The sequence below is a fragment of the Oncorhynchus nerka genome, linkage group LG7 (genome assembly GCF_034236695.1).
Source record: "Oncorhynchus nerka isolate Pitt River linkage group LG7, Oner_Uvic_2.0, whole genome shotgun sequence".
Lineage (NCBI taxonomy): Eukaryota > Metazoa > Chordata > Actinopteri > Salmoniformes > Salmonidae > Oncorhynchus > Oncorhynchus nerka.
Window position 1 is genome coordinate 14,394,571 of NC_088402.1, and position 12,365 is coordinate 14,406,935.

General features: G+C 44.6%; 1 protein-coding gene across 2 annotated transcripts in view; it reads left to right on the top strand.

The window, feature by feature from the left end:
- The first annotated feature begins 243 nt into the window (after positions 1 to 243).
- LOC115117120 (zinc finger protein 704-like) overlaps positions 244 to 12,365 on the top strand; it is a 100,697-nt gene continuing 88,575 nt past the window's right edge. For both annotated transcript variants that reach the window (XR_010464281.1, XM_065020248.1), the window contains exon 1: positions 244 to 1,089. Coding sequence is in view for 1 of the 2 variants with exons in the window: in XM_065020248.1 (XP_064876320.1) it covers positions 829 to 1,089 (261 nt within the window). In the remaining variant the exon portion in view is untranslated. The remainder of the gene's footprint in view (positions 1,090 to 12,365) is intronic.

Consider the following 12,365-nt stretch of genomic DNA (forward strand, 5'->3'; position numbering starts at 1 on the left):
CTGGCTGGTATTCTTCCTCTTTTTCTCCTCTCATCTAACCCCTCCCTCCTCCTTTTCTCCGCTTCTCTCCATCCTTGCGTCATTGTTTTGAATGGAGCATCCTTTCCGGATTCATTTACCTTCTGTTGGAGCGAAACTGACACAGAAAAGGGAGCGTAGCCCAGTGGAGGCGTGTGCTCTGCGGACCAATGGGAGCTGGAGTCGGCCGCTGGACCGCACATGTTTATAGGCAGCATTCCGCCGGTACAGACGCTGGCTCCTGGCATTCGGCTACGAACTGGATTTTCTCATATCTGGATCCGGAGTCACTTTACGCGGCTATTTCAGCAAATTTCATCCTGTCAGACGGCAAACCGGTGTAAAATATGTGTGAAATTTGAATTATATTTCGGGTAGACCAACATGCATCGCTTTGTTTGTATATTGGCAAAGCCATTTTGTTGGGTTTAAAGATTGCTGTACAAATGTCATTGTCGGTCCGAGAATGCTTGGCTGTTCCGTCTTTTTGTGCTTTCTCGTGAGTTTAGCGGGGACGGTGAGGAAAACAAACAGATCGAACGAAGAAAGATCGAAAGCCGGTCGGTTGAAGAGGTTATTTGGCGGGGAATGACTCGCTTTCATGCATTCCTTAATCGGTGCTTGTTGCTTTTCCTACACATATTCGTACTTTCGAATATCATTCGTTTTGAACCGTGGTAGCAGCAGAGTATAGTCTATCCGCTTCGGTGTTGTGTTTTAATGTCCGTGTTTACAGTATCAATTTTAGCTAATTCGACGTCCATCGATAGATATTTACCACTTCAAATTCGGTGTTAAACATTTACCGCTATGCATACGAGGCGTTTGGTAAAGCGTTCGATCCTGGGGAGCCGGGTGTTTACGCCGAGTCCGACAGGGGACGGGGCTCCGTTGACAGGACTTGTACAGGCTGTCAAGCAGCAGGAAAACAGAGACGTTTCAACCGGACTGCGGCGTAATGTCTACATGGTGTTAATGCAAGACGGAAGCCTGAAAGAATTCTCAGAGGACGAGATAGCGGTGGGCTTCAACCAAACGACGGCGAAAGGACCGCTCAGATCGAGCTTGAAGGTGTGTGTGACTGTGTGTGTGTGTGTGTGTGTGTGTGTGTGTGTGTGTGTGTGTGTGTGTGTGTGGCCGGGGAGCCGGCTGTTATTGTTGTGCAGCGGTGTTTTGCAGCGTTTAATCGCTTCGTGCACAGATAGAACGGGAACATTTGATCAAATACCATTTTATTGGTCACATGCGCGGACTACAACAGGTGTAGACTTTCCAGTGAAACAAGTGTTACACGCATTGTCTGCCGCTGCAACAAGGCATTTCAATGATGGGCAGACAGTAACACAACCAGAATAACCCAGGTGATTTTCTTTCTGTTATGGTGCTGATTGAATGTTAACAATGGACTGTCAACATATTTAGCATCACACACAGGAGGACAAAGGGGTTCCCGTTGAATGATTATGTTAGGGCCAGCGCAGTGTTTACGTGACCTATCTTAGTGGGTAGCCGAGGCAAACAACACACGCTCTGTAGCGTTGATGTAATAAACCGGTCCCAGATTGTACACAATGGCAATTCATCAGCATTGACCTGTCATTGCATTGAAATAATACTTTTGTTCAATTGTAGGATAACTCATTTAGAATAAAATAGCATATGTCATATTTTATGCCACGCTGGGTTGGACGTTCTCTTCCTACATATCAATGTGGTTTTTTTCTTGATATGAGAGTAACCTAATTGCCTGCATTTGAAAGTTACCGCTTGACGGTGTTTTAATGGTTTCACAACAAAGATGGTCTGGTAAGCGGTTGCCTGCCTGGCGGTTCCTTATGACCAACAACTACTAGGAAAACAGCTCCTATTATGAGATGGGAATGCATGTGGCTGTTGAATAACACTGCGTTTTTAAATAATATACTGTGATGCATTGTGATATATTTAAGAGGATAACAAGCAGGATTATTATATCATGTATCTTGTGTTATTGTGAATAATACATATTTGGGGATTGATCCAAGCATGTTCAGTCACTGGAATGCACAGTGAACGAAACAGGCATATGGATACCAACAAATGCAAGTATTATAACTTCATCATGGAACGACAGAAATGCAAGATGTCGTAGTGCCTGTATTCATATTAGAGGGGACGATTATGATTTTTCAACGCCTGATACCGATTATTGGAGGACCAAAAAAGATGATACCGATTAATCGACTTATTTATATATATATATATATATATACACACAGTGGGGAGAACAAGTATTTGATACACTGCCGATTTTGCAGGTTTTCCTACTTACAAAGCATGTAGTGGTCTGTAATTTTGTATCATAGGTACACTTCAACTGTGAGAGACGGAATCTAAAACAAAAATCCAGAAAATCACATTGTATGATTTTTAAGTAATTAATTTGCATTTTATTGCATGACATAAGTATTTGATCACCTACCAACCAGTAAGAATTCCGGCTCTGACAGACCTGTTTTTCTTTAAGAAGCCCTGCTGTTCTCCACTCGTTACCTGTATTAACTGCACCTGTTTGAACTCGTTACCTGTATAAAAGACACCTGTCCACACACTCAATCAAACAGGTGTCCGATCTTGGTCTGGTCTCGAACACAACACTGTCAGTCTCCATAATGTTGATAGACAAGATGTGGACAGAATCATGGGGCAGAGGCGAGGAGGGCGGAAGGAGGTGTGTGAGATGTGTAACTGAGGATGATCACATCGCCCAGAAAGCAGCTGCTGTAGCAGCCATAGTAACAGAGCGTGGCTCAGAGAAGAATCTGGAGCTCTGGCTAGATGCCCAGAATGTCAAATAATCACCATGCTTTTGGGGAGGAGGGGGGATAGCCACTTGTTGACTTGTTGTGAGGGAAGGAGGAGGGCATGGAGGGAGGAGGGGATGGATGGAGGAGGGGGGAGAATGCCAATTGTTCACTTGTTGTTGTGAGAGAAGAAGGAGGGGATGGATGGAGGGAGGGGATGGATGGATGAGGGTGGGAGGGAGGAGGGGATGGGTGGGTGGGTGGGAGGGAGGGAAGACTGTTGGGAGGAGGGGATGGCTGTTGGGAGGAGGGGGTGGCTGGATGGAGGGAGGAGAATAGGGAGGAGGGGATGGCTGTTGGGAGGAGGGGATGGCTGGATGGAGGAGAGGATGGATGGAGGGAGGAGAAGAAAGAGGAAGGGAGGAGGGGATGGCTGGATGGAGGAGAGGATGGATGGAGGAGGAGGGGATGGCTGGATGGAGGAAGGATGGAGGGAAGGAGAATAGGGAGGAGGGGATGGCTGGATGGATGGGGGAGAGGATGGATGGAGGGAGAAGATGGTGTTGGGGAGGTGGGACAAAGGAGGGGATGGCTGGATGGAGGAGAGCAGGATGGATGGAGGGGAGGAGAAGAAGATGCAAGGGAGGAGGGAGGAGGGGAGGTGAGAGAATGCCACTTGTTGTTGTGAGAGGAGGAGGAGGGTATTGATGGATGGGGGGAGGAGGGGAGGTGGGAGAATGCCACTTGTTGTGAGTTAGAAGGTATGGTGTTGACGACCAAGTGCCATTACAGGTGGAGACAAAGACGTATGACGTTGTTGATTTAATATCAGTCCCTTACTGAAGCTGTCGGGCTGGAGTCACTGACTCTTTGTTCTCCAGCAGTCTGCTCCTCATTGGTCGGTTTGCCACCGTTTGCCTGCATGTCACACGGGGCCAAGTTTACATTAGTTCATGATGGATGCTAATCAGATGCAAGAGAGAGTGAGGCTGGTTCGGTTGACATGCGGCGTGTTCCTCTGCCAAAAACATTCACCAGGCAGTGTAGCCAAGGCAAGGCCTCCCCCTCCTTCCTTTTAGATATGGATCAACACAAGTAGTTTTTGTTTAGAGCGCTGTCAGAGGAGGGCTGTGTTGGTCTATAGAGATGGACTTATCAGTGTCCTGACTTACTGCTGTGTTGGTCTTTAGAGATGGACTTATCAGTGTCCTGACTTACTGCTGTGTTTGTGTTAGTGGCCTATAGAGATGGACTTATCAGTGTCCTGACTGACTGCTGTGGTGGCCTATAGAGATGGACTTATCAGTGTCCTGACTTACTGCTGTGTTGGTCTTTAGAGATGGACTTATCAGTGTCCTGACTTACTGCTGTGTTGGTCTTTAGAGATGGACTTATCAGTGTCCTGACTTACTGCTGTGTTGGTCTTTAGAGATGGACTTATCAGTGTCCTGACTTACTGCTGTGTTGGTCTTTAGAGATGGACTTATCAGTGTCCTGACTTACTGCTGTGTTTGTGTTAGTGGCCTATAGAGATGGACTTATCAGTGTCCTGACTTACTGCTGTGTTGGTCTTTAGAGATGGACTTATCAGTGTCTGCTGACTGTGTTTGTGTTTGACTGACTTACATGTCCTGACTTACTTGTGTTTGGCCTATAGAGATGGACTTATCAGTGTCCTGACTTACTGCTGTGTTTGTGTTAGTGGCCTATAGAGATGGACTTATCAGTGTCCTGACTTACTGCTGTGTTTGTGTTGGTGGCCTATAGAGATGGACTTATCAGTGTCCTGACTTACTGCTGTGTTGGTCTTTAGAGATGGACTTATCAGTGTCCTGACTTACTGCTGTGTTGGTCTTTAGAGATGGACTTATCAGTGTCCTGACTTACTGCTGTGTTGGTCTTTATTGGTGGCCTATAGAGATGGACTTATACTGCTGTGTTGGTCTTTAGAGATGGACTTATCAGTGTCCTTTACTTGTGTTGGTCTTTAGAGATGGACTTATCAGTGTCCTGACTGACTGATACATGTTGTATTGGTGGCCTATAGAGATGGACTTATCAGTGTCCTGACTGGACTGATGGACTTATTTGTATTGTGTGGCCTATAGAGATGGACTTATCAGTGTCCTGACTGACTGATACATTGTCTGACTTACTTGTTTGTGGCCTATAGAGATGGACTTATCAGTGTCCTGACTTACTGCTGTGTTTGTGTTAGTGGCCTATAGAGATGGACTTATCAGTGTCCTGACTGACTGATACATTTGTATTGGTGGCCTATAGAGATGGACTTATCAGTGTCCTGACTTACTTTGTGTGTGGCCTTTGATGGTCAGTGGCCTATAGAGATGGACTTATCAGTGTCCTGACTGACTGATACATTTGTATTGGTGGCCTATAGAGATGGACTTATCAGTGTCCTGACTGACTGATACATTTGTACTTTGGTGGCCTATAGAGATGGACTTATCAGTGTCCTGACTGCTGATACATTTGTATTGGTGGCCTATAGAGATGGACTTATCAGTGTCCTGACTGACTGACTTACATTTGTATTGGTGGCCTATAGAGATGGACTTATCAGTGTCCTGACTGACTGTACATTTGTATTGGTGGCCTATAGAGATGGACTTATCAGTGTCCTGACTCACTGCTGTGTTTGTGTTGGTGGCCTATAGAGATGGACTTATCAGTGTCCTGACTGACTGCTGTGTTTGTATTGGTTATAGAGATGGACTTATCAGTGTCCTGACTTACTGCTGTTTGTTGGTCCTAGAGATGGACTTATCAGTGTTTGTACTGCTGTGTTTGGTGGCCTATAGAGATGGACTTATCAGTGTCCTGACTGACTGCTACATTTGTATTGGTGGCCTATAGAGATGGACTTATCAGTGTCCTGACTGACTGCTGTGTTTGTATTGGTGGCCTATAGAGATGGACTTATCAGTGTCCTGACTGACTGATACATTTGTATTGGTGGCCTATAGAGATGGACTTATCAGTGTCCTGACTTACTGCTGACTGATGGACTTATCAGTTTGTACTTGGTGGCCTATAGAGATGGACTTATCAGTGTCCTGACTGACTGATACATTTGTATTGGTGGCCTATAGAGATGGACTTATCAGTGTCCTGACTTACTGCTGTGTTTGTGTTGGTGGCCTATAGAGATGGACTTATCAGTGTCCTGACTGACTGATACATTTGTATTGGTGGCCTATAGAGATGGACTTATCAGTGTCCTGACTGACTGATACATTTGTATTGGTGGCCTATAGAGATGGACTTATCAGTGTCCTGACTTACTGCTGTGTTTGTGTTGGTGGCCTATTGAGATGGACTTATCAGTGTCCTGACTGCTGTGTTTGATGGCCTATAGAGATGGACTTTTGTATTGGTGGCCTATAGAGATGGACTTATCAGTGTCCTGACTGACTGATACATTTGTATTGGTGGCCTATAGAGATGGACTTATCAGTGTCCTGACTTACTGCTGTGTTTGTGTTGGTGGCCTATAGAGATGGACTTATCAGTGTCCTGACTGACTGATACATTTGTATTGGTGGCCTATAGAGATGGACTTATCAGTGTCCTGACTGACTGCTACATACATTTGGCCTATAGAGATGGACTGTATTGGTGGCCTATAGAGATGGACTTATCAGTGTCCTGACTGACTGATACATTTGTATTGGTGGCCTATAGAGATGGACTTATCAGTGTGTCTGCTGTGTTTGACTATAGAGATCACTGCTGTGTTTGTATTGGTGGCCTATAGAGATGGACTTATCAGTGTCCTGACTCACTGCTGTGTTTGTATTGGTGGCCTATTGAGATGGACTTATCAGTGTCCTGACTCACTGCTGTGTTTGTATTGGTGGCCTATAGAGATGGACTTATCAGTGTCCTGACTCACTGCTGTGTTTGTATTGGTGGCCTATAGAGATGGACTTATCAGTGTCCTGACTGACTGATACATTTGTATTGGTGGCCTATAGAGATGGACTTATCAGTGTCCTGACTGACTGATACATTTGTATTGGTGGCCTATAGAGATGGACTTATCAGTGTCCTGACTGACTGATACATTTGTATTGGTGGCCTATAGAGATGGACTTATCAGTGTCCTGACTGACTGATACATTTGTATTGGTGGCCTATAGAGATGGACTTATCAGTGTCCTGACTCACTGCTGTGTTTGTGTTGGTGGCCTATAGAGATGGACTTATCAGTGTCCTGACTGACTGATACATTTGTATTGGTGGCCTATAGAGATGGACTTATCAGTGTCCTGACTCACTGCTGTGTTTGTATTGGTGGCCTATAGAGATGGACTTATCAGTGTCCTGACTCACTGCTGTGTTTGTATTGGTGGCCTATAGAGATGGACTTATCAGTGTCCTGACTGACTGATACATTTGTATTGGTGGCCTATAGAGATGGACTTATCAGTGTCCTGACTGACTGACTATAGAGATGGACTTATCACTGACTGATACATTTGTATTGGTGGCCTATAGAGATGGACTTATCAGTGTCCTGACTGACTGATACATTTGTATTGGTGGCCTATAGAGATGGACTTATCAGTGTCCTGACTTACTGCTGTGTTTGTGTTGGTGGCCTATAGAGATGGACTTATCAGTGTCCTGACTGACTGATACATTTGTATTGGTGGCCTATAGAGATGGACTTATCAGTGTCCTGACTGACTGATACATTTGTATTGGTGGCCTATAGAGATGGACTTATCAGTGTCCTGACTGACTGATACATTTGTATTGGTGGCCTATAGAGATGGACTTATCAGTGTCCTGACTGACTGATACATTTGTATTGGTGGCCTATAGAGATGGACTTATCAGTGTCTGACTGTTGTTGCATTTGGGTGTCGTAAGCCGCAGTGATGTGATGGTTCAGGGAATGAGATCAACACGGTTCACGAGGCTACAGCACCAGACACATTGAGTGTTTTAAACCAATCATTTACTGCGTAGTTACTGTGGTCCTGATCGTTTCCCCAGATCCGTGTTGTGTTTAGGTTACGGTGGTTCAGCTGTAGTAACATAGCATGTTTATTATACTGTAATAATATTGAATGCTCTGGCTTGCTATGTAAGCAAGTCTTTTTTTTTGTCTTTACCTTGGAGCAAAGCCCTCCATTAGGTACATTGTTGACTGTATGTATGTATGTATGTACACACAGCCTGCCCCTAACTTTATGCATGTACTTCTACTGTATTCTACAAATATAGCTGTTTCCAAGATTGAAATCCTGGAATAGCACTGTAGGCCTATGGGCTATTTGATGAGTTTAATCTGAATATGTTTGATAAAATATCTCTGTGTGAACAATACAGCACATGAGTTGAATAAATTACCATAACTCCTGCGCTATTGACAATTTATGATGCATAAAATCATCTTTACCTTTGGCCTACTAAAGGGGTGTGTGTGTGCGTGCGTGCGTGCGTGTGTGTGCGTGCGTGTTAAATAACTTACATTATTCATCGACTGAAATTAAGAGCAGCAAGCCACAATAACCCCACACTAAACTCTTACGACACATGCAACTCAACTCACACTTTATGGTCGACTTGTCTCGTTCTGCAATTTCCTGCTATGCATGAAATATGATCATTCATATGGTTGTGAAAGGAAGCAATAGAGATTGTTTTGGTTGTAGTCAAATAACTGGTCAGGGTAACAGCTCATCTTTCTCTTAGTACAGATCATTTATCTTGTTGTGTGACTCAAGTCCTGTTTTCAGAAAGGCTTTCTCACCCCGTCTGCTCAGCCAGGTTGTTATAGAGAATAATCCATATTTTATAATTTATAATATTTTATAATTATATATATATAACGATTCACTGATAGGCCTACGCATCGTTTGCCAAATCAAATGTTTAAGATGTGACTGCATCAGTCCCCGGACCTCAAACCCATCCAAATGTAGCATGCTTTGTCAGAGAATGGATTTAAATGTTACAAATCGCAGATTCACTGAAAAGATCTACCTTCTGAAAATACATCTCATCTTTTGTGACAACTGACACATCCTCCTCTTCAGTGTTGAACTGCATGTACCTGTGTTGACAGTCATTGATCTACAAGTTATTAAGTTTATTGTTATCGATGCGCTGTTGAAAATGGTGTTTTACTGGAATGAAAGTAAGCTAAGCTAGTGGAGACACAACTCTGATCTGGCTATAGGCTGAACGGAGGGATTTTCTTTCCATTGTTCAGGTTCACCATCAGCAATAGTTTTTGTAGTTTTGCTTGAAACAATCAGTGTATATGTTCATTTTAGATATACAGAGCCGGACTACCACATTTGGGGCCCTGGGGCACCGATCTCCAATGTGCAGTTTTATAATGCTATTCTACACATTTTGGTATGAGGCTAAGAGACAATGTTGCAGTTTTAAAGATAATTTTCTTCTTTCTACACATTTTGTCACGAGGCTGCGAGAATTTCATAACAATGAATGGTAATTTCATAACAATGAATGGTAATTTCATAACGATGAATGGTAATTTCATAACGATGAATGGTAATTTCATAACGATGAATGGTAATTTCATAACGATGAATGGTAATTTCATAACGATGAATGGTAATTTCATAACAATGAATGGTAATTTCATAACGATGAATGGTAATTTCATAACGAGAACAGCAATCACTTTGCGAGGCGCATGGTCAAAGCAGGAGGAGAAAAGAAGCTCACTAAACTTCCAAACGGTCAAAACCATTCGATTTTGAGATGGGGGGGGTGAAATCCATAGTTTTGCTATGTATTCATTGGCTATGTCATAGTTCATTTGTAAATGCTAAATATTGCTACATTACTAGTGCAAACAATTAATCTGCAGAAAAAGAAGTTCATTAGTGGGTCAGGTGATTTTGAAAACCAAAGAGCGGTAACAAGAAAACAAGTTACATTGCCCCTCTAATTTGATAGTGGTACAGGGTTGGTAGATGCCTAGTCTCCCTTGTGGCTCAGATCAGGTGCCGACATTAGTATACACACCATAGACAGACATTATTTATACACACACACACACACACACACACACACACACACACGGGCTGCAGCAGATTTGAATTTAAATTGAAAATGAATGTGTGTATGCAGCAAATGCCAGTACATCAAATTGTATCGCATTGAAATGAATCTCATCGATTCACGCTCTAATCAAGCAGAATCGCACCGAATCATTTCAAACTAAAACGGATCGTTCCTGTATCGTATCGGAGCCCACGTATCTAGATACGTATCCAATCATCTGTTCAAAGTTGTATGTGTATGTGTGTGTGTGTGTGTGTGTATGTGTGTGTGCTTTCAATTGACTGGGTATTGCCTGTAGTTTTCTCCAGTTGAGAGATAATCGTGTTCCAGTGTGTTTTGGAAATTATCTCGATCCCACTGTAAGGCTGTATGGGCGTATTGTCCTTCAACCCTCTGCTGGTGCACTTACCATGTGGGCCTCACTTTCTCCTCCTGGCCTCTCCTTCAACCCTCTGCTTGTGCACTTAGCCATGCCATATTTCATTACATACAGTCGAGAAGAACTACTGAATATAAGATCAGCGTCAACTCACCATCAGTACGACCAAGAATATGATTTTCGCAACGCGGATCCTGTGTTCTGCCTTTCAACCAGGACAACGGAATGGATCCCAGCCGGCGACCCCCCCAAAAAAAACGACTCCGTAAAAGAGGGAAACGAGGCGGTCTTCTGGTCAGACTCCGGAGACGGGCACCACTCCCTAGCATTCTTCTCGCCAATGTCCAGTCTCTTGACAACAAGGTTGATGAAATCCGAGCAAGGGTAGCATTCCAGAGGGACATCAGAGACTGTAACGTTCTTTGCTTCACGGAAACATGGCTCACTGGAGAGACGCTATCGGAGGCGGTGCAGCCAGCGGGTTTCTCCACGCATTGCACCGACAGAAACAAACATCTTTCTGGTAAGAAGAGGGGCGGGGGCGTATGCCTTATGGCTAACGTGACGTGGTGTGATCAAAGAAACATACAGGAACTCAAATCCTTCTGTTCACCTGATTTAGAATTCCTCACAATCAAATGTCGACCGCATTATCTACCAAGAGAATTCTCTTCGATTATAATCACAGCCGTATATATTCCCCCCCAAGCAGACACATCGATGGCTCTGAACGAACTTTATTTGACTCTTTGCAAACTGGAATCCATACATCCTGAGGCTGCATTCATTGTAGCTGGGGATTTTAACAAGGCTAATCTGAAAACAAGACTCCCTAAATTGTATCAGCATATCGATTGCGCAACCAGGGCTGGAAAAACCTTGGATCATTGTTACTCTAACTTCCGTGACGCATATAAAGGCCCTGCCCCGCCCTCCTTTCGGAAAAGCTGACCACGACTCCATTTTGTTGATCCCTGCCTACAGACAGAAACTAAAACCAGAAGCTCCCACGCTGAGGTCTGTCCAACGCTGGTCCGACCAAGCTGATTCCACACTCCAAGACTGCTTCCATCACGTGGACTGGGATATGTTTCGTATTGCGTCAGACAACAACATTGACGAATACGCTGATTCGGTGTGCGAGTTCATTAGAACGTGCGTTGAAGATGTCGTTCCCATAGCAACGATTAAAACATTCCCAGAAACCGTGGATTGATGGCAGCATTCGCGTGAAACTGAAAGCGCGAACCTCTGCTTTTAATCAGGGCAAGGTGACTGGTAACATGACCGAATACAAACAGTGCAACTATTCCCTCCGCAAGGCTATCAAACAAGCTAAGCGTCAGTATAGAGACAAAGTAGAATCTCAATTCAACGGCTCAGACACAAGAGGTATGTGGCAGGGTCTACAGTCAATCACAGACTACAAGAAGAAAACCAGCCCAGTCACGGACCAGGATGTCTTGCTCCCAGGCAGACTAAATCATTTTTTTGCCTGCTTTGAGGACAATACAGTGCCACTGACACAGCCTGCAACGAAAACATGCGGACTCTCCTTCACTGCAGCCGAGGTGAGTAAAACATTTAAACGTGTTAACCCTCGCAAGGCTGCAGGCCCAGATGGCATCCCCAGCCGCGCCCTCAGACCATGCGCAGACCAGCTGGCCGGTGTGTTTACGGACATATTCAATCAATCCCTACTCCAGTCTGCTGTTCCCACATGCTTCAAGAGGGCCACCATTGTTCCTGTTTGAGAGACTAGTCAAGGACCATATCACCTCCACCCTACCTGACACCCTAGACCCACTCCAATTTGCTTACCGCCCAAATAGGTCCACAGACGATGCAATCTCAACCACACTGCACACTGCCCTAACCCATCTGGACAAGAGGAATACCTATGTGAGAATGCTGTTCATCGACTACAGCTCGGCATTCAACACCATAGTACCCTCCAAGCTTGTCATCAAGCTCGAGACCCTGGGTCTCGACCCCGCCCTGTGCAACTGGGTACTGGACTTCCTGACGGGCCGCCCCCAGGTGGTGAGGGTAGGCAACAACATCTCCACCCCGCTGATCCTCAACACTGGGGCCCCACAAGGGTGCGTTCT